This window comes from Petromyzon marinus, chromosome 68, assembly GCF_048934315.1.
Source record: "Petromyzon marinus isolate PM22_M1 ecotype Great Lakes invasive population chromosome 68, UKy_Petmar_22M1.pri1.0, whole genome shotgun sequence".
Lineage (NCBI taxonomy): Eukaryota > Metazoa > Chordata > Hyperoartia > Petromyzontiformes > Petromyzontidae > Petromyzon > Petromyzon marinus.
In genome coordinates this window covers 8,986,669-9,009,873 of record NC_133734.1, presented here as the reverse complement: position 1 = coordinate 9,009,873, position 23,205 = coordinate 8,986,669, and the positions used below count along the sequence as shown (strand labels likewise).

The 23,205-nt window shown below is 47.8% G+C and overlaps 1 protein-coding gene across 1 annotated transcript; it reads left to right on the top strand.

The window, feature by feature from the left end:
- The first annotated feature begins 1,411 nt into the window (after positions 1 to 1,411).
- On the top strand, positions 1,412 to 17,287 carry LOC116956990 (E3 ubiquitin-protein ligase TRIM11-like). The gene is made up of 6 exons (XM_032978908.2): positions 1,412 to 2,232; positions 3,101 to 3,196; positions 11,174 to 11,407; positions 12,120 to 12,142; positions 12,752 to 12,855; positions 16,177 to 17,287. The coding sequence occupies exons 1-6, from the start codon at positions 1,561 to 1,563 to the stop codon at positions 16,767 to 16,769; spliced, it is 1,722 nt and encodes a 573-aa protein (XP_032834799.2). The 5' UTR covers positions 1,412 to 1,560; the 3' UTR covers positions 16,770 to 17,287.
- Positions 17,288 to 23,205: the final 5,918 nt, after the last annotated feature.

Here is a 23,205-nt window from a genome sequence, read left to right as displayed (position 1 = left end):
CACAGACTACTCAACACCCTATATCTACACACTACTCACCACCCCATATCCACACACACTACTCACCGCGCACCATCCATCAACACACTACTCACCATCCACACACTCCCCACCATCCACACATTACTTACCATCCACACACACCACGCACCTGCTGTCTTGCACCAGGGAGAACATCTCCCCCAGGAATAAACCCGTTTCGCAGATTTTCAGAAGGAGAGAATGAGACCAAGAAAGAACAGCAAAGCGTAAACACAGATCCTCGCAGAAGGAAGAGGCAATGACACAAACGAGAAAAAGGCAGCGCCAACCGACTCGCCCTTGCCTTAAATGGACTTGCTCCTCCCTACATTCATGACCTGCTTCAGCCACGAATATTGCATCGAGATCGTCAAGATCCTCAGCTTGTGCATTGCTCACCGTCCCACGGTCTCCAGGCTACACACGTGGGGGGTGACGGTGCTTTGGCAATCGCGGCACCTAAACTCTGGAACTCGTTGCCCTTCGAGGTCAAGGGGACTACCGAGACGCTGCTCATCTTCACATCTCCACTAAAGCCGTCTCTGTTTAGAATGTCTTTCTCCCTTCAGTGATGTTCAAATATCCTTCTCACATCTTTCCTCAGGTGGCCTTCACGATTTTCTGCCTTGCCATGCGTAGGGCCCTGAGAGAGATTGTTTAAGGGCGCTTTGTAAATGCAAATTATTATTATGACGTTGTTGTTATCATTATTAAATAACGATGACAGCATTTTTATTTAATTAGTTTTAATTCATAGTATTACTATATGGCATCAGTAAATAATTATTTAATCATCATTACTTAATGCTGTTATGAAATTATTATTGTTGTTTCATTATTGCTACTAAATGATCATTTAATTATTATGGAATTATTAGTAACGAAAGTATTAAATAATTATTAAATCACCATTTACTTATAATTATAAATTATTATTAAACTATATATTATTGGTTCTTTCGTTAAACTCACGTAGAGGAGAAACAATAAATATGAATCCCTGCAGTCACGAAAGCTTGAAATCAAAATATTATTAAAATATTCTAACAGTTTAATAATTATTAGAACTATTGTCTACGGACGTTGTGAAAGAAGATCAACATACATACAACCATCCACATAGAATTAAACGGTCTCCTAGGAATACGTTAAAACAATAATTGACAGATGGACAGAGAAAGCATGAAGCCAGTAGCTAAAATATTAGTTGACAAAGGTTGAAGACGATTACACGAGAATGTTTGTTCCACTGTGGCAATGCAGACAGCCTGACCCTAGCCGGTCAATCAGCCTGTGGGACAAACCATTATCGCTGTGTCCCTGGCTGCTATTGCTGAAATTTTGTTTGTACAAACATAACACAGTGCGTGACTGTAACGCCACGTCTACACAGGTAAGTTCGGCCGCGTTGTGGAACATTACAGGGCGTGTCTCGAGATATTTATAACTTAACTGCAGGTGAAGTCACTTCATTTCCCTGCTCGCCTCCGCTGTGTGAGCTGCGCACACAGCGTCTCCTGAACAGAACACACCTCGTCAATGGTAATCAACATCTCACGATATTATAAACATAACGTATTTTTTGTTGAAATATTTTCTCTGAGCCACAGTGAGGGGCTATTTTGGGTGCATCCTCGGGTCATGGCGAGCACAGTTCCCGCTGAGAACGTGGACCGTGAGTTGACCTGCTCCATCTGCCTGGACACGTTTGACTGCCCCACCACGCTCAGCTGCGGCCACTCGTTCTGCCTCTATTGCCTGGAGGACGCCTGGAAGGAGGCAGACTCCTACTGCTGCCCGCAGTGCCGCAAGACCTTCCCTCGACGACCTCAGCTGACCAGGAACGTGACGATTGCCAACCTCATGGAGCAGCTGCGAGTGACTGAGACCATGGCTGCTGCTGCTGATGGTGTTGTTTTCTGTGACAACTGCCCAGAAGGCCAGACGCCTGCAGTGAAGACCTGCCTCAAGTGCGAGACGTCCTTCTGCACTGAGCACCTCGCGCCTCACCTGGAGAGGGCGAAGTTTAATGATCACGTTCTGGTTTCACCAGATGTGAACTCTGAAGCACGCAAGTGCAAGAGGCACAAAGAGGAGCTCAAGTTCTACTGCGAGAAAGACCTCAGCCTAGTGTGCAGGGACTGCACCATCGCAGGAGACCACACGGGGCATAAGTTCATCACACTGGAGGATGAGCATCAGGCACGGAAGGTGAGGCCCGCGTGGGTTGAGTGTGAGCCACTCAGGAGCGAATGATAACGTGATCTGAGCTTAAAAAGTGCAGCAACAACAACAACAACATCTCGTGCTCTTTGGTTCTTTCGTTAAAGTCACGTAGGTTGTAAAATAATAGATCACGACGTTTCGATCACAACACAAGCAATCGTCATCAGGAAGGACAAACACAGCAAGAAATAACTGCTGAAGCAGGCGAGAGATTTGCCGTGGCACGAGCTTATATAGTAGGCCTCGGCAGTAGGAGGGGAGAGAGAAGGGGGGGAGGAGGCGGGGCACAGAGAGTCGGAAATGACAGCTGACATAGGCAGGTAGGATGGAAACATCACAGTCAGTTAAGATTATTGTTTATTTCGGTAAAGTTACCACGTAGAAGGGAAATAATCAAATAATACAAATAAAACATTATATTATGTTTAACTTTTATTACTAAATTATTTCCCTTCTACGTGACTTTACTGAAAGAACCAAGAATATGAATCCCTGCAGTCATGAAAGCTTTAATTCGAAATTTAGTCAGTTTAGACTTTACCTGGTTAATAACGTCCTTCCAATGATTGCTCAGTTTGTACCCATCTTCTCGGTTGAAGTTGTGTTGTCTGTGTTTATATATCTGGATGGCTTCATGAACAAACCTCTGATACAACATCTCATTAAATCAAAACCAACAGGACGGGATAATTCTCTCTCCACGCTCTTTTTTCTTTCAAGTCGACTTCCCTGGACTCATTTTTTTCCGGTGGGCAGTTCTAGAGCCGTCACTGTGGAGGGCTCCGTGTGGAGTGGGGCTGAGAGGGAGCCGCTCAGGGAGTGGAGTCTCCTCTGGTGACTTCGTCTCTTGCAGAGTGGAGTCGGAGCGGAGACGCGAGCGGTGGAGGAGAAGAGGAGGGAGGCGGAGGCGTCCGTGAGACGGATGGAGGCCACTCGCAAGGCCGTGAAGGTACCACGCGTGGCCTTTGTAACCCTGTGACCTCCACCCTGCGTGGAGTCTGTGACTGTCTCCATGTGAGTGCAACTCCGTAGATTCAAGTGAATTTTGTGAGTCTTGAGTCAGTGTGTAATAACTGTGCAGGATGTTGCATTAAAAGGCTCTGGGTGATTGACAAATAAATGATAAAAAAAAATCAAATTTTATATATGTTAAAAAAAGTTCAAGTATCGTGAGACTGGAGAAGCACTTAGCAGGTTAACACCAATGACTGGCAATGGGTGAGATAAAATAAAGCAGAATGGAGCAACGACTGCATTGAATTAGAAACCAGAAATTAAACGAGAGAAGATTAAGATGAAATACGACAGGAAATCGGCTGTGAAATACTAGAATAAACATGAGAGACGCGACTTCAACAGAGTGCAGGCAATGCTGGAAAACACTTTAGCTCTCATGGCACGCACCTAACTCTCAATTAACATAACATAGAGTCTGACTATTTCAAACATTTTAAATTGAATTTGCACGAATCGAGATGTATTAGAGATTAACTCTTAGTGCCGCACATTTCATTGGTAAGTATAATTAGTAATTGGGTCTGTTTTTGATATGTCTTCAAGGCTATTGCTATGAACCTGTTTGTGTTTTCGCATGCAGAGGTTTCGATTGTAATGCAGGCATCAGGTCAGCCGATGAAATGAATAATTTACAAAAAAAACCGTGGAGAATATTAGTAACAAAAACAGATAAGCAGATTAAACGTCTCTATCATATATCTGCCTCCGTATAAAAATCATGACAAAAATGCACAAATCCCATCAGCCCCACGACGTGGGAGTACATCGTTTCAAAAGCAGTGATTGGGTAAAAGCAACCTCTGGACTGATTTCCACACCCAGTGTCTCGGTATCAGAGTCAGGCTTGCTTGAGCTAATGCTCATGTACTGCTCTTAGTTTACAGGCAAGGACCGTTTCGTAATGATACGGGTCCTAGTTAGATGCCAAATTATTTAACACACAACACAAACATAATCATTAGATTCGTCGCGGAGAATATAACTAAAACATAAAATAAACAGAACATTTTCATTTCCTTACACATCTGCCTCTCCACCTTATACATCAATTCATAAACCTCACATCAGCTCCACAGTCTTCTGGGAGTGCATTATTTTAGCAGCATTGATTCCGTAGCGGAAATGCTGGACTGGTTTATGCATCAAATCGTTTTTTGTTGCCTGAATAAGATCCATATTTATAGAGGGTCTTTGTCTATAGCATCTAGCAGTTCACCTGCGTTAATTCAAGCGAGCCTGACTTTTCTGACGAGACACTGCATGCCAAAATCGGTCCAGAGTTTACTTGCACTGAATTAATACAGTTATGCTAGAGTTTAAAGTCAATTTTAAGGTTGCAGAACTGCTACCGCAGACGTAAGCACTTTGACCGGGTTCTCGACACCGTTCCATCGCCTGTGGTGGTTTCTTGTGGCCCCCTGGGCATCAAGGGTTCGCAGTCTGTGACCAGCACAACGCATTTTCCCCGAAGCACAATTATTTTGGCCGACTGCTCAGAAACGTCGGACACATCGCCTGTGGTGGTTTCTTGTGGCCCCCTGGGCATCAAGGGTTCGCAGTCTGTGACCAGCACAACGCATTTTCCCCGAAGCACAATTATTTTGGCCGACTGCTCAGAAACGTCGGACACACCAGACCCCGGCCGTACAGGACATGGAGACGAGGTGTCTGGGTGGGGATATACGTATGGCTTGAGGCTTGTTATTAGAGGCTTGCGCCATGGAAGTATTATCTCTTGCTGCTGCAACGCGCTTCCGACACTCGCTCGAACGTAACCTGTAGCGGCACAGGTATGGACACCTGCGTTTTTTCTGAGGTCGTACCAAGTTGAGCCTCTATGGGGGTTCATTTTCCCGTCCATACATTAGAAAAAAGGGCAGAATCCCGTAGAGGCATGTGGGGCCATTCCGTATGCCGCCAGAACCCCCGGGACGTGCAAGTCCCAGTCCGTCTGTACCTCATTAACCGCTTGACATTGCAGAAATGTTATGGTCCTAATAATAATAATAGGGGTTTTCCCCTTTTTTCTGGCAACAAAACTGAAACCTTTTGACAAGGATTCATGTCTGCATGAACCACAATACCTGCAGTCAAAATGCAAACAAAAAACACGCCATGATAATATGATGATGCATTTTCCTTGAAACCGATTGGTTCACACCCAGGGATGGCTTTATTTTGAGCCTCGACCCAATTGGTGCTCGACCAGATGACGCCAGAAGGCGTACGCATTTTGACTGCAGGTATTGTGGTTAATGCAGACATGAATCCTTGTAAAAAAGGTTTCAGTTTTGTTGCCAGAAAAAAAGGGGAAAACCCCTATTATTACATTTTGGTACTGGCAATGGAGGTCTAATGATGTAGATGTTATGGTCCTGTTCAAGCATTCTACCATTCAATCTATTTGAGGATGGTATGGCGAGGTTCTACATTTTTTTGTACCAAATGCGTCACACACTTCACGCAGCACTTTAGACGAGAAAATTGGACCCTGGTCAGTAAGAAGCTGCTCTGGGGCACCTTTGTCTAACGCGTGGCCGTGTAGGAATGCATCTGCAATGGACGCAGCTGTTTGGTCCGGTTATGGCCAAACCATTGACCAGCGAGTAAAATACTCCACCCCCACCAGGAGAAACCTGTTCCCCTTTGTGAACATGGAAAAGGGGACCAGGATGTCTAGCGCAACCAATTCATTGCTTCGGGACACTGTGATGGACTGCAACAGGGGCTGATACCTTTGCAATGGGGGCATTCGGCGCGCGCTCTATGCCACCTGCGACCAGGTGATGAACATCGGTCAACTTTCCTGACCAGTTAAAGTCCCGTTGCAAGGTCAACAGCGTTTTTTTGATGCCCGAGGAGCAGCATCTTAGTTTCATGCACGGCTCGCGTCAACTTACCCCCCGCAGGGAAGTGGCGACCACTCAGCAACGATGGTGTGAAACCTCATCCCATCGCATTAACAGTCCTTCATGGAGAACAACCCGCGAGACTCCCGCAGAGGCAGGCGTTTAATGGTTTGTTTACACACATCGCCACGAAGCCAATAATAACCGTCATCCACCTGCAGCTGCCCCCATTCTGCATGCGTGAGCCCCAAAGTGCTGTCTCTATGTATAACCACCCTGGCTGGTTCTGCATCGCCCAGTCAAGCTACGACCATTGGCAACTCAGCTGCGGGTGGTTTACTCCGCCCAGCTCCCGACGCACACGCACACAGTTCTTCATGAGGCAATAGAGACAATGCATCCGCGTTACAGCGTCTTACGCCCTCCCGATAGACTACCTGGAAGGATCTTCTTGGTTCTTTCAGTAAAGTCACATAGAATGGAAATAAAATAATAATAAAACATAATAAAATAAAATATTTCGATTCTACGTGGTGTCTTTACCGAAAGAACCAAGAAGATGAATCCCTGCAGTCACGAAAGCTTTAAATAGAAATTTACCTGGAAGGAGTTCTCCTGCAGTATTTCCAGTCAACGTGAGAGCTGGCCAGGAGGCTGGTCTACTCGCAGGGAGTACTGCAGGGCCACGTGGTCCATGCAGACCACGAAGTCCCTGCCATACAGGTAAGGCTTGTACTGCTGAATGAAGAAGACCATTGCCAGAAGTTCCCGGCGGGTAACACAATACCGCTGCTCAGCTGGTAGCAGGACACAACTACCATATGCAATGACCCTTTCAACCACACCCTTCACCTCAGACAGGACAGCCCCTATACTTAGGTCACTGGGCTCCGTGTCTAAGATAAAGGGCAGGGAGAAATCAGGATAAGCCAAGGGATGTACGTTGGAGAGGCAATTGCGTAGCATAACAAACGCTTCCTCCTCCTCCCCCCATTTGAACTTCTGTTCTTCAGCAGCCAAAGCATGCAAGGGTTTTGCAATCGTTGCGAACCATGGAACAAACCGTCGGTATTAGGATGCAAACCCGACAAAACTGCGCTATTCACCCACAGACTTGGGGGTCGACCAATCTCGTATGCACTGTTTTGTCGGGGTCCATAGCTATTCTGGAAGCGCTCACATTGTCGCCCAAATATTGTACCGAGGTTTGTAATAAATTATATTTAGCGGGTTTCAATTTCAAATTATCTGAATGTACCCTGGAAAACACCACTCGCAACCATTGCAAATGCTCCTCGACCGTGCCACCAAACACAATAATGTCGTCCAAATAAATGAGGCATGAGTCCCATTGAAATCCTGCTAGGACCAACTCCATAAGCCTCTGGAATGTGGCAGGCACCGAATGCAATCTCATGGGGAAAAAATTGAACTGATACAGTCCGTGAGGTGTTCGAAGTGCAGTTTTTAGTTTAGATTACTCGTTCAGGGGTAATTGCCAAAACCCTGACAATAAATCCAATGTCGAAAAAAAACGAGCGCCTGACAACACATCCAGAGAATCGTCCACACGCAGAAGCCGATATGCCTCTGCCACCAAGACCCTGTTCAGTTTCCTAAAATCGACAAAGATTTTTTTCACCAGCAATACTGAGGATCCCCAAGTTGCTGGTTGATGGTTAAATCATCAGTCGCCAAAATTAGATCCACCGCCTGTTGTACATGCTCCTTTTCTACAGAACTCATACGGTATGAGTTCTGGCGAATATGTGCTGCGTCACCCATAGCAATATGGTGCTGCAGCAGCGAAGTACGGCCAATGTCAAAATTGCCCTTACTATAAACGTCCGAAGATTGCAGTAGCAACGGCCGCAATTCGCCCCATTGCACCTCAGACAAATCCGGATTTTCGTTGCACAGTGGTTTCAGCCCATTTCCCATTCGACTCGGCCCTTTCCTCCACCGCATCCGCAATATCCACCACCACCACCACGACCAAGTCAACCGCCTCGCAACACGAAGCCGTCGTGTGAGCCAATACAGTACCCGCCTGGACCACAGCAGTCCCTGCACCCACATTTAACATGTGCAGAATCGGCACCTGGCTCATCTGCAGGATCGTCTGCAAGCCCACCAGCGTAAGCACACGGGGTCGCTGTGTTGGATGGTGTAAGGAGGACTCCCGCATCGAGGTCTGCTAAATGCAGTAACGCAATGGGACCAACATTTGCATACCTGGCAGAATCTATACCGATTCCCTAACCAAGGCCTGGACTTGTATGTTTGTATCTGACTCACTACAAATGGAGTAAGTAAGTAACATAAAACAATCCCTACCCTGACAGCATTATAATGCATTTCTGGTCCATCAAAATATTAAGGGGCAATTTGCTCAAAAAGTCGGTGCTCAACAGGCAAGGAACAGCCAGTGTTTTAGAAATCAAAACAGTCCCCGACATTGCAATTTCCCCAATCCTTATACATGCCTCCACCTGCCCCATGATTCCCATGCTCCCACCGTTAGGTGCCACACACGCATTCACTACCGGAATTACATAATGCCCATTTGACGGCAACATGTCATACATCATTTCCGAGATATTGGTGGCCGAGGCACCAGTGTCGATCAAAACGCGCACCTTTACCCCCTTAATGGAGCCAGCCACTGCTGATGTGGCTGCAGCAGCTGCCACCACCCAGAGAGCCAACCTTTTCCATTCAATGCCCGACTTTGGCCACCCGCCTGACAACTAAGTGATGCGGGTGAAAATGAAACTCGGAACACCGGATGCCCGAGATGCTTGAGGTGGTGTTTCGACCCGGGTGTCTGGTGTGTCACGACTTGCCTGCTGTGGCTGTGGAGCGGTCATTGGTGGGAAGGTGGATGCCAGCGATGTTGTAGTTGGCCGGGCGTGCCTCCGGCATCACCGCGCGATGTGTCCCGGCTGTCTGCACTGGAAGCAGATGATGGCGGGACCCCACTGCTGGAAGAGTCGCCTCCTCCCTCGGCCCTCAACCTCGAGGCCATCGCGAGGTCTCCCCTTGCCACAGAGCCCAGCCTTGAACCGCCACCGCCGCCTTCTTCCCCAGCTCCGGATCCTACTCCGTCGGGGCCCCCGTGCTCCCCGCTGACCGGGCTGTCGAGGCTTCACCCAACACGGGCTCATCTGCCCATGCCACCACTCGAGGGGACTGGTTCATGCTTTCATGTGCCTGCAGGCACCTGGCCACCCACAGAGAGGTATGCGCCTCCTTCTCCATGAGGAGCGGTACGACTCCCATCTCCTGCACCAACATCAGCATCTTCTCCATTGCTAGTGAGTCCAGCGCTGTCTTGTCCATTCGCAGGAATGCCACGTGCCCGAGCGCCATCAACGCGCTATGGTAAGCGAGGGGCATCTCAGCGTCCTCCGGCCTCCGCTGCAGGAACTCCCTCCGTGTGTGGGATGGAGGATGAAACACGGCTTCCATCTCCCCATGTGCCTGTTGAAGAGTGGCCCTTCGTCCTTCAGGCATGGCTAAGAACGCCGCGAGGGCATCGTCATCAAGGGTGGTCAGCAAAGCCCTCAGTGCTTCCCCCTCTGTCCGACCTATTTCTTGATATGAAGCAATTGGCAGGACCCCGGGGTCCCATCACTGCCCAGGAGGTGGGAAAAACCGCGCAGCGACACGAGTCTTACCTTACCGACAACAAAACTTGCGTCAATCGATTGGCCTCGTCGAGAGCTACTCGGGGCACTAAGTTTCGTAAAAAGTTGAAAAATTACACAGACACGTTAAATTCACTGCCTGGGGGGCGGCGGGCTCGCCTTGGCAAAGAAGCTGAGGATCGACGGCTGACCGGAGGGCGTCGTCGCCGTGCCCGACCGCGGCGGACGCCCCCCGGGGCTTGCGTTTGGCCGGTGGGGTGGCGCCCGTCGTGTCGATCGCCGCCTGCTCCTGGCGCTTGTTGCATCCACGCCCAACTGCAAGGTGAGCTGTGCGACTGCTGCCAATAGTTGATCCAGCCATCCCGCCACCTCGCTTCCCCCCTCCGTGAATTGTGGCTGCTATCATTCAGCCCCCCTCCCTCCTCGTTGCTGCCACAGCTTCTTCTTCACTTGCGGGGTTGTTGACCGGGACTCTGCCTCCCGGGACTCACTGCGGGGGTCTCCTCCTTGTTCTCTCCCTAGTTTCAGGTGGCTTTTTCCTCCGGTTATACCGTGACATGATGATACCACCCTACTGCTGACACCAGTTGTGACAACTCCAGGAGATGCTGTTCTTGTGATGATCTTTATTGAAGACACCTTCACATGACAGGCGAAGACCCCAACTCCATCAGCAGCTTCAAGCCTCTCCTCTCGACCCATTTTATCCCCAGCGTGGCCATCCCTTGACCTTCGGTGATGACCCTTCTCAAGAACCTTCTGGATGGCTCTCGGCCCCTGATCCGCAGCTGCTCCCTTCTCTCACTTGGCCACATCCCCTGTTCTCGATCCTTCTCGTAAACCCCAGATCCTTCCCCTGTCTGACCCTGAACCTGTCATTACCCCCTGTGGCCTCGAGTCTCTTCCCATGTTAATTCCCCTGTCATTACCTCCTGTGCCCACGATGTCAATAAACCTGTCATTACCCCTTGTGGCCCCTAGTCTCTTCCGTTGCTAATTCCCCCGTCATTACCCCCTGTGTCTATTAGTCCCCTGTGCTGTCTTTACACATATTTGGCAGTTGTATTCAAAAGGACGTTCAGAATTAAGTTATCCAGGGGGGGGGACAAATTAGAGATGAGTGGGCGGCCAGGTGGTATAATGGAACAAGAGGCTAGGCGGTCGATGATTTCACAAGAGTCAAAGATGGGGAGGATGGCGGCTTGGGCTATATTATTATTATTGGCCATATGATCAATGTGGAGGACAAGATAACACCGAGATACTTAAAGTTATTGACCTGTTCAATGGGAGTCCAGCGACAATGTTGAGGCAGGGAAAACTAGGTTTGAAGTATCCAGAACACAATGTGACTTTGGTCTTCACAGCATGGTATATGAGTTGATCGAATGCATCCCACGCCCCTTGCAGAATTCCATGGTCCAGACCAAGGCTCGCATCTCAGGCGAGTTCACCCGCATGAGGGCGACGCTGGATGAGGACGAGAGGGCAGCTCTGGACCGCGTGGACGTGAAGGGGCGTGAGCTGCTGTCCCGGATCGAGGAGAACATCGCCCATTACCAGCGCGAGATCGGCGAGCTCCAGGCAGCAGCCACGCGCCTGCGCGCTCTGCAGGAGGAGAGGGACTCGCTCACGTTCCTGCAGGTAGAGCGCTCGCCGAGCCAAGACGAGTGCCCTATTTTGAGTATATTCATTGCGTTTTTTTAAAAATGCGGCACATGAGATGCAACTCAAAGCACAGGATATCGCATCTTGCATTGGAATTACAATGTATAGCCCATGTGTTCTGAAATAAAGTGTAGAATCAAGTCTACCAACGTGGATTTGTATATTCTGATAAAAAAAAACATAAATTATTGGTGATATTCCAATAAATAAATAAACGATTAACACGCAAATTCCTCCAGTTAATTGGTTGGTAATGTGTGCAGACGTTGGCATTAAAAAAACTGTTACCGCATGGTCCATTAATGTACGACAGATCAAGGCTACTTGACACTACATTTTAATTATTCATGCAACCAAAGGTAGACCAACCATCAGTCATGCTGAAAATAGAAGTGCTTTCAACTTATTGTGAATGTTGGTTCACTATCATTGCTAATCGATATCGAGTGCTACGGACGCCTCTTCCCCGTGACATCGGGTACCGAGCGGCAACAGTTTCAGAGGCCACACCTTGCTGATGAGAACCATCGAGCCCAAACGAATCCACGGCTTTGCCATGTTAACAACCAACAACACTGGGATACGCGAATGGCTGAGCGCAGCCCAGCTCATCGCGCCTACCAATCACCGTGTGGTTAACGTGGCTGGAGGTGAACTGACTCGCGCCCCCTGTGTCTGACTCCTGCAGGTTCACCTTAAGGAGATAAACAGGTAAGGGACTCATGAACTCACACTGATGAACACACGAGGTGACGCCATGTGTGGGACATGGGCCGCGTGATGGTGATGATGCTGTGTCATTCATAATACAGGTGTATTGGGTTAAATTGCCTAAATATAAACATCTCGCTAAACCCGCTACTACCTGCCACAGCTAATTATTCAGGGTTGTCACATAAACAGAACATGCAAATTTGTTACTAGTGTAGTGTAGCACAAGTCGAAGACGCGGTAGTTGCAGGAGTCACCTTCTTCATTGTAAAATTCTTCCAGGTTCACACACAGGATCGCCTCCTCCCTTCCCGTCCAGCCCAGCCGAGACATAACTCGCAAAACCTGTCCATCCAGTTCATCATGGTAGTGAAAGCTGACGTAAACTCATGAACTCGCGTAGATTAATACACGGTGTGACGCCGTGTGTGGGACATGGGTTGCATGATGATGATGATGATGTGTGTGTGATGATAATGTGTGGTATGATCCTGTGAGTGATGGTGTATGTTGATGCTATGTGATGATGTTGTGTATGATGATGATGATGTGTGATGGTGTTGTGTAAGACATGGGCTGTGTGAGTCACTGCTAGTTCTGGCCTCACAGGAGAGACGCTCAGAAGGGATCTCCATCCTCATCTCCCAGTGAAGAAGACATCACCTCGATCAGCACCCTGCAGGGAGCTGTGGTCAACCTGCTAGCATTCATGTGTGAGTTCCACGGACTCTTGCCACTTATGCGTCTGTTATTGTGCACATAATTGCGCTTGTACATGTATGTTGCGGAGCGGTGGTGTCATGGTTAGTGCGATGCGCTACGAACCTGGCGACCAAAGTGTGAGTCCCACTCAAGGCCAACACCACTGAGAGGTTATCTGAACCGGTCCTGGACCTCCCGTAGGTCGACAAAGCCTCAAATGAGTACCTGGTGCGGTGTGTAAACATCACCACTGGGGAGACAAAGACGGCTTGACGTGGTGTTGGCCACGCACCCCCTCGCGTGCTATGCGGGTCTTCATAGACACTTACTAACAGCACTGCATCAAAAGTCAGTTGAGGATATACGGGGGTATCGTATCTTTGTAATAGTGCATAGGTCTACATTGAACTTCTTTCACACCAACCGTGCTAACCGGAGGCGTATGGGTTTATGAATGAGCGAGAGTGAGTACGGATGTCCAGTGAAGATGGGATGGTTTGTGCACTGATATACAAACATGGTCACCAACAGACTTCAGTTTAGTTTCAGTTTCATTTATTTGGCATAGCCCTGTGAGCCATTCGGCTCTTGAATCGAGTGCAACTGCAACAAACAAAAAAACTAAAACAAGGAACATCTTAAAGTGACTACTACGCGCAAACAGGAAAATCCAGGAAAAAACAGCAAAGTCTTCCAGAAAAAGCACCGTATATCAACGCTTTGTGCAAAAATCCCAGTGGGATGCAAGTCAAACAATAACAACCATAAGACAATTTAGATTTAAGTTATCAGGCTAACTCTGTACTACAACAAGCAAATATAGCTAAACCAAAACGTTTTCGAAATCACCAAAATGAAGCGTTAAAACAATGTAACAGTGATCATAGGAGCTGTGATTTAAATTTTACAATAAACGATCTACATAACATGTACTACCAAACTTTGCAGCCATAGCTGGCAGCATAAGTCACTCCATAACAGGAGGAGTATCAGTAGGAGTATCAAAAATCTTCAATGCACCTTTATAGATCAGCACACTATAATACAAACTCAAGATCATACTTTGCAGCGGTCATCCAGAGCGAAGCATTTTATTTCAGGCCACTGAATAGCAGTGGCTGCTAGGGGTGTACAACTCCTCTAAAGCAGTTTTGAGTGAAGATCTCACAGGTAGTGATCCAAGTTGCAGTTTATTGGCGAAAGCATTCCAGACCCTGGGGGCATCAAGAGCAAAGACCCTTCCTCCAGTATTTATACGGCAATAAGGAATGTGAAGTTGGTAAATGAGCGAAGACCTTAGGTGACATTTGTTCTTCGAAACAGAGAGGAGATCCAGCAGGTAGTCTGTGGATTTTTTTGTAAGTACATCGTGAATAAAAAAGATCTGATGCACAAGCCGTCGAACATTAAGAGATGTTAAGTTTGACCCAATGTAGAGGTCACAGTGGTGGGTCCTATATGGGCAGTTCAATGCAAATCTTAAGGCCTATTCATGGCCATGGCCAACATCAGTGGTGAGTCGATTCAGAACCAATTTTGGAGCTCTCCTAGGTCCACTCAGCCTTAATGAGTACCTAGAACGTCACACAAACACGCTTTTGCTGATATTCTTAGGATTCGTAATTTTTAGTGCTTGAGGCAGCGAGATACAGACACCTTGAGGATTCTTAGGGTTCGGTGTTACAGCCTGAACCTCTCAGAATCAAAGGCAACTTTAGGTTGTATTAGACAGCCAGACCAAGGCATAACCTGAGTTGCCCGTGTAAATGACTACACAGGCAACAAACAAGTTAATTACTAAGCAACACGTATCAATATCTACCGATACGTTGATATAGACAGAGATCCCTCGTGTAGCCTTAACAGACTGTATCGGCAAGTGCTGTTATCGAGCTCCTATGAAGGCCGGCATGGCACATGAGGAGTGGGTGGCCAGCACCACGCCCGACCGCCTTTGTCTCCCCAGCGGCGATGTTTACACACCGCAGTAGGGACTCATTTGGGACTCAGTCGACTTAGGGGAGACCCAGGACCGATTCCGATAATCGTCCCTGATATTGGCCGTGAGCAAGAATATAATTAGGGTCACTGCGCTAAGCACCGCACTGCCGCTCCCCAAGACCATTTATCAATGTTTATGTATAGCAGACACACACACACGAGTGTACATCAAAGAGTACTGTTATAGTATTGCAGTGGTTAGTGCGCTGCACTACGAACCCGGCGACCCGAGTTCGATTCCCGCTCACGGGCAAAAAAACAGTGTTGGATTATCTCAACCGGTCATGGGTCTTCCCTGGGTCGACTCAGCCCGTTTTTGCTGGATGTTTCTGTTGCACGTCGTCACTTTAAGATGTTCTTCGTTCATGTTTTTTGTTTGTTGCGGCTGCACCCGAGTCAAGAGCCGCATGGCTCACAGGGCTATACCAAATAAGTTAAACTGCAACTGAGTCGCTGCTGCGTGTGTAAACGTCACCACAGGGGAGACAAAGGCGGCTGGGCGTGGTGTTGGCCAACAGCACCCCCTCGTGTGCCATGCCGGCCTCCACAGGTGCTCACCAAAGGAACTTGCTCCTACAGTCTGTTAAAGGTTATACGGGAGATCGTTGTGTTTGTTGTACACACACAGACGCTACGGCGGTGTTGATATCCACGCTGCTGCTGCGGTCCACTGCCACCCACGGGCGCTACCGCACAGAGCGCCCGCAGTGCGCCCCACCTCCTCACATCTCGCTAAGCTCAGCAGGGGTTGGGCCTGGGTGGGGCTCGCACGGGCAGTCACCACCCTGCCTAGCAGGTGCTACAGGCTGCGGGGTCACGTGGTGGGGCAGCCACCACCCTGCCTAGCAGGTGCTACAGGCTGCGGGGTCACGTGGTGGGGCAGCCACCACCCTGCCTAGCAGGTGCTACAGGCTGCCGGGTCACGTGGTGGGGCAATCACCACCCTGCCTAGCAGGTGCTACAGGCTGCGGGGTCACGTGGTGGGACAGTCACCACCTGGCCTAGCAGGTGCTACAGGCTGTGGGGCTACGTGGCGAACAGCAGATGGCAGGGCAGACAAACGCACCGCTGTACTGTACTTCTGTGCTCTCGCCAGTTGTGCCGCCTGCCTTCACCAACACGCAGTGACCGACGTGGTGAATGAAGTATTGTCAAAATCCCACACGAACCACACGGTGTAGGGAGTCCCTCATCCAGCAGCGGATTGACAAAGTGCCCGTTAGATGTCATCGCACCGCTAGCTACGCATTACAACGTTGTATAACAATGCTCATTATGAATTGCTCTATTGTAGTGTACGTGCGTGTTAGTGGACGAGTGATATTGTTATATTGGTGCTGTTGTTACCACGGCTACTGTGATTATCGTTACTGCAGATGGACGCTCACCGAATCTGGACCCAAACTCGGCCCACAGCAACCTCCAGATTTCCTCGGATCTCAGGACGGTGACGCGGACCGCTGTCTCCCAGGGTCGCCCCGATCACCCACACCGCTTTGATGGCTGGTCACAAGCCCTGTGCTCAGAGAGCTTCTCGTCGGGTCAGCACTACTGGGAGGTGGACGTGGGGGGTGCGGCCTGGGGCTGTGTGGTTGGAGTCGTGTACGGGACGATCGCACGGAAAGGGAGTCGTGACGAGTGCTGGCTGGGAAGGAACGACTCATCCTGGGTGTTATATAAATATAACAACAGCTGCTACGTGTGTCATGGTGGTGTAGAGACCTCAGTGCCGTTGAGGGATTCACCCCAGAGAGTCGGGTGTCACCTGCACTGGGAGGCGGGGCTGCTGTCGTTTTACCGCGCCGACTCCATGGAGCTGCTGCACTGCATCCACCACTCGTTTAGTCAGCCTCTCTACCCCGCGCTGGGTGTGTGGGGTGTTGATGACTCAGTGAGGATTCTGGATCTGAGTCGTGCGTCCTGAGAGCACGGAGTGTGAGCAGCGCAGAGAAACGGGCACAACGCGCAGACTCACGCACACAAAGACACAGATCCCCCGTGCAGCCTAAACAGGCTGTTGGTGCAAGTGCTGTTAGTAAACGCCTCAGAAGGCTGACACGACATTCGAGGGGGTGGGTGGCCAACACCACGACTGACCCGCCTTTGTCTCCCCAGTGGTAACGTTTACACACCGCACCAGGAACTAATTTGAGGCTGAGTCGACCTACGGGAGGCCCATGACCCCTTCGCCAACACCATTGCCGATTATCTGATTCGGTCCTGGGTCTCCCCTAGGGTCGACTCAGCCTCAAATGAGTTCCTGGTGTGGTGTGGAAACATCGCCACTGGGGAGACAAAGGCGGGTCAGTCGTGGTATTGTCCACCCACCGCCTTGTGTGCCGTGCCAGTCTTGACAGGTGGTCGCTAACAACACTTGGCCCAACAGTCTGTTAAGCATATACGGGGGATATTTGTCTGGGTGAGTGGGTTGGTGTGTTTATGCCTTTCTGTGTCTTTGCTATTGTGTGTGTGTCTTTGTGCGTCTTTGTCTTTGTGTGTGTCTGGACATGGTGCTTGCCACCCACGCCCTCGTGTGTCACAGTGCCAGCCTTCATAGTCGCTGCTCGCTACTTACAGAACTTGCCCCAACAGTCTGTTAAGGCTACGCGGTGAATCTTTATCTTTAGTGTATAGAGGGGCATGTGTGTAGTGTGGGGTGGAGCGGTGGTGCAGTGGTTAGCGCACTGTGGGGGGGGGGGGGGAGTGGGGGGATTTAAGGTTCTCTCTGACGCCATCGTCCCTCGCACTGCACGCCACGTGGCGCTCAACGCCGAGGGGGCGGAGCTCCACCGCGGGCGTGCTGGGATCACGTGTCACGTGACGCTACGGGGTGACGCGCGCCGTCCCCCTCGCGGTCACTCGCTCGTTGGGCGATAAACCCGGGGTGGGAATGGGGTGGGAATGGGATGGCATCACTATGACATGTTTGTCATAACCAGGGGTTGAGTGACTCCTCCACCCACACAAACTAGGTTTATTTTACAGGGCTAAGAGAGAAAGAAGCCATTTTAAAACCTAGTAGGAGGGCTTTTGCCACCAATATCTTCTGTAATAAAGGTTGGTTTTGCTGAATGTCTGAATTATCTTTCTACCTCCAGCCACAACCTTCGATTCATGGGATAACGCCTTCCTCTGCCACTACAACACGACTAATATTGTCTCAACAAGCATTAATAACACGCAGACACTGTGTTCTATTACAGGGATAATGACAACGCGAACTCCAAATATACAGCAGCTGTCACTGTAGTAATCTAACCCACGACCTCCTGCATACCAGGCGAGGGAGTTAACATCTCCGAGCCACCGCAGCGCCCCTCCTTAACGTGAGACACCAATCCGGTGTGAATCCAACTCGAGTCTCAGGCTGTTTAGCAATGCATAGATGATTTGAGACGCATTGATTATATCGTACCAGTTGTGTAGTTGTGTGAACGCGAATCGCATTGTGCTCTGGGCTGGGGGTGAGATTTCTATTTGCGTCATTGCTGGCATGGGTTTGACTTGTTTTGATTTTTTTCATTTGTGTGACTAAGGTCACTCTTGTCAATGAGACTCTTCCTGGTCTCCAGAGTTCTCACCTCGTTAAATTTAAATTCAACTCGACTCGATCATCATTATTATCAGCAGAAGTATCATCAGCAGAAGAATTAGTAAGAGCAGCAGGACCAACGGCATCAGCAGCGGTAGCTCATCATTAGCATCATCATCGTCAGCATCAGGAGTAGTACCAACAGCATCAAAAATAATAGAAGCATTATCAGCAGCAACAGAATCATCATCAGTAGCAGCAGCAACAGCAGCAGCAATCATTCTTGCAACCGAGACTCATCCTGGTCTCTTGAGTTCTCACCTGGTTAAACAAATAGACTTTAACACATAGGCTTTCGCGACCAATATTATTAATAATAAAGGTGTCTTGGGTTAGATCGCGTAAATATGCATAGACTTGATTGGGTTACCTGTGCATTTGAATCGCATTTTATTGTGGGTCAAGGGTCAATGTGTGTGTGGTAATGAATAAAAACATTACATCTGAACGTGTTTACTGTGCTGGGATGTGTGGGCTCACGTGGTGGTGAGATTCCTCGTCTCTGTGGCTTGTCGGTGGCATATTCTTGGTTCTCTCGGTAAAGTCAAGTAGAAGGGAAACAATAACATAATAAAAATATAAAACAAAATTCTCATGACGTTTCGACTGCAACACAAGCAATCATCATCAGGTGTGAAACCCACAACAAGAAAATTTGAAAAAAGTAGTGGTTATTTTTAACGTTAGCACCACGGAGAGCGATTTGGCAGTTTGTTAAGATGGACGAGTCCATCTATGTTCGAAAAAGAGGAGGGGGGAGACGAAAAATAATGGATGCGGTATGAAAGCCACCGTAAGCGTAAACAATTAATTAAGACCCGAAATGGTTTATCAAATCCTTCCAATGATTGCTAAGCCAGAATCCATCTTCTCGGTTGAAGTTGTCTCAGTTTGTATATGTGGATAGCCTCACGAACGAATCTCTCATGGTAGCCAGATGGCTTGCAGAGATCCTCTGTCTTGGAGAAGTCAATGTCATGTGAACCTACTGAATTATAACAGTGATCTGCCACGGCCGAGGTGTTGGTCCTACCGTGTTTCAGGTCTGCTTTGTGTTCAAATGTTTTTGTTGTGGTTTTCACACCTGATGATGATTGCTTGTGTTGCAGTCGAAACGTCGTGACAATTTTATTGTTATATTCTTAGTTTTTTTCTGTAAAGTCATGTTGAAGAGAAACAACAAAATAATAAAATATATATAAAACAATAAAAAAATTCTCACGACGTTTCGACCATAACTCAAACGGTCATCTTCAGGTGTGTTGGTTTGCATAAATTTATTTTTAAACGGCGCATTTATTTATTTATAAAAAACGTTAGCGTCATGCGCAGCGATTTGGCAGTTTGCCCAGGACTAGTCCATCTATATTTTGAAAAGCAGACCTTAAACACGGTAGGACCAACACCTCGGCCGTAGCAGATCATTGTTCTAATTCAGTAGGCTCACATGCCATTGACTTTTCCAAGACAGAGGTTCTTTGTAAGCCATCTGGCTTCCATGAGAGATTCGTTCATGAGGCTATCCACATATACAAGCACAGAGACAATTTCAACCGAGAAGATGGATTCTATCTTAGCAATCATTGGAAAGATTTGATAAACCATTTCAGTTCTTAATTGATTGTTCACGCTTACAGTGGCTTTCAGACAGCATACATTATAAATTAAATTCGTCTCCCCCCTCCTCTTTTCAAAATATAGATGGACTAGTCCTGGGCAAACTGCCAAATCGCTGCGCGTGACGCTAACGTTTTTTATAAATAAATAAATGCACCGTTGAAAAAGAAATTTATGCAAACCAACACACCTGAAGATGACCGTTTGAGTTATGGTCGAAACGTCGTGAGAATGTTTTTATTGTTATATATATTTTATTATTTTGTTGTTTCTCTTCAACGTGACTTTACCGAAAAAACTAAGAATATGAATTACTGCAGTCACGAAAGCTTTAAATCAAAATTTAATTTTATTGTTTCATATTTTTATTATTTTATTGTGTCCCTTCTACGTGACTTTACCGAAAGAAACAAGAATATGACTCCCTGCAGTCACGAAAGCTTTAGATCAAAAGTTGTCGGTGGCAGTTTCACATCTTGATATCAGTGGTGGCTATGCACGTGGCCTGTAATCCCGCACTGTAGAGATGAGGGTTGGTGGGACCCCTCGAATGTACTGAAGCTCACTTCCTGAAGGAGCCGAGGAGAACTCCCTACATCTTCAAAGTGTGGACTAAAATCGTCTGTACCTTCTGTATGGGATTTGGTGTAGTGCCGGTTTAGGATGTAGCTTTTCTCCGGGTCCTCCAATTTCTTGCCACGTGCACACACACAAACATTCATTGACTAAAGACATCTTAACATACATAGAGGAGCGCAGAGATTTGGTAATCAGTTTTCACATGTAGGTGCTCGCGAACAATATCGTCCATAATACAGGTTATTTTGTGTTAAATCGAGTCGATGAGCATCCATCTGTAGTAATGATAATCACAGTACCCGTGTAATAAAGGTTAAAAAAGCACAACAATAACAATAGCACTCTGCAGGCAGCCCAGTTGTTGAGAGCATAGGAGTACTGTACAGCAATGTATTTCTCTGCAATGCCATCTGCTGCCTGCCACGTAGCCCTGCAGCCTATAGCACCTGCTACGCATGGTGGCCGCCCATGAGAGGCCTACCCAGGCCCAACACCTGCTCGGCTTTGTGAGATTTGAGGTGGTGTGTGTGGCAGTGGATCGCAGCAGCAGTGCCGTAGCGTATGTGTGCGTACAACAACAACAACAACCGCCATTCGCCACTAAGTGGCAGTGACGTCACGACGACGCTTGTGCCAGGCCATGTGCACCTTGAGGCCACGTGAAGTGTCGAACGCCCGCTGGCAGGAGGTCACGGGGCAGACCCAGCAGGTGCCACGGGTCGACTGACTGAGACGACTGGCTGATGCACCACCTGTGCCCCCTACTGTGCCAATCTGCTGTGCTTTAGCCACCCGGCGCTCCGCTCATTGTTGTGAGCGTCGCTCCTCCGCCCTCTGCTGTTGTTGGAGGGCGACTGCCTCCACACACAAGCAGGATAGGAACAGCACCTTCATTCCATAATACACACGTGTAGTGCGAATGACGCTCATGTAATAATGAATTACACTCGTTTGTGACGTATTGACGTCGAGGTGTTGCAGTCGTGTATATGGGCAGTGGTAGTTTACTCTTGTGCATATATACCTTAGTCTGGATCTGTGAGCTCAAGTTATAAAAAAAACTGAACACTAATAATTATAAAAGATGCCTGAGTCTAGATTAAACAGCCTCAAGTTTGATTACTAAATCCTAAAAATGCTAAGAAAGTCTGGATATGAGCCTCGGGTAATAACACTGCACACTATGCGTCCTAATTGTGCCTCAGAGAAGCAACGATTGGACTCATTTGTTACAATGGAACGAACATTTCGCCCGTTCCTTATTCATCACTAATTTCTCGTGTCATATCGCGTGATTTAACAGTCACGCTTTTTGAAATATGACCGAGTGTGGGGGAGAGCTTGTGGGAGTGCCATTGGAAAACCGAATTTGACAATGAAAAGCAGCAATGCGTGTGTCTAAGAAGAGAACGCTTCCATCCATTGCAGTAGAAGTTAACGTGACAAATTGTTCAGAACCATGAATCGATCCAGAGTTTGCTTTCACTGTATCAACACTTCCGAAATGATGCACTCCCAGGTATTGGGGCTGATGGGATGTGTACATTATATATACAGTAGAACCTCGGAGATCGAATGCACCAGAACTCGAACAAATTCGCTTTTCGGACGCGATATTTCCTAACGAAATTCGGAGGTCGACGGGCCATTGCGAATTGAAAGAACCAGGACACGGCTGAGACGCGTATGGCCAGCAGCATGCGTGACGCTTGCCCAGAGAAAGGTTTTACCGTATGGTAACCTCTTTAGATAAGTTGCTAGTCAGAAAGGGTTCAAGTGACCCACAGTTAGTGGCAGAAAAGAGGTACAAAAGAGAAAGAACGCCAGAACGGCAGTAACCCGACGCTATTGTGGAAGGGGACTCCCCCTTCCAAACAATAACACCACCACCTCCTTCTACTCAAGCCATCAACTCTCCTTACTGCAGGCAAAGTGAAGTTCAATGTTCATTTATTGCATTTATTCCATTTATATTTATTAATTTATTCCCTTTATTGTGTTTCTTGTTGTTTTGTTCTATTTTATGCCCGTAATTACTGTAATCTTCGTGATTAAATGCTTTATAATGAGATATTTCTTGTGTCTGGAAACAATTAATGTAATTTGCATTAATTCTTATGGGGAAAATTAATTCGGTGTTCGATCAAATCGGTGTTCGAATGGCCTTCTGGAACGAATTAAGTTCGATCTCCGGGGTACCACTGTATTTGCTTTATGTAGACAGTTATATGAAGGATGCTTATCTGTTTTTGTTACAAATACTCTCCACAACGCGGCTATTTTGTGCAAATTATTAATATCACCAGGGGACTTTATTCCCTCTTTCATAGCAGGATTAGCAGTAAAATGGATAAGTATGCATACAACAACACTAACAGGCTCATAGCAATATCGTTGAATGCATATCAAATTATTTGGCACGTGCGTTGAAGGGTACTCCAACATCCGACCATGTCCGTCTGGTGCTCGTTGAGCTGCATTGGATTTCGGTTGCTGAACAAAGACATTATAAGACTGCACTCATTACACACAGAAAGTGCTTGCCACAAATGAACCACAATGCCTTGCTGCT

Coding starts and splice junctions, on each gene's coding strand:
- LOC116956990 (XM_032978908.2), top strand. CDS start 1,561: ATGGTAATCAACATCTCACGATATTATAAACATAACGTATTTTTTGTT. Junction 3,197..11,173: donor CCACTCGCAAGGCCGTGAAG/GTACCACGCGTG, acceptor CGCCCCTTGCAG/AATTCCATGGTCCAGACCAA. Junction 11,408..12,119: donor ACTCGCTCACGTTCCTGCAG/GTAGAGCGCTCG, acceptor TGACTCCTGCAG/GTTCACCTTAAGGAGATAAA.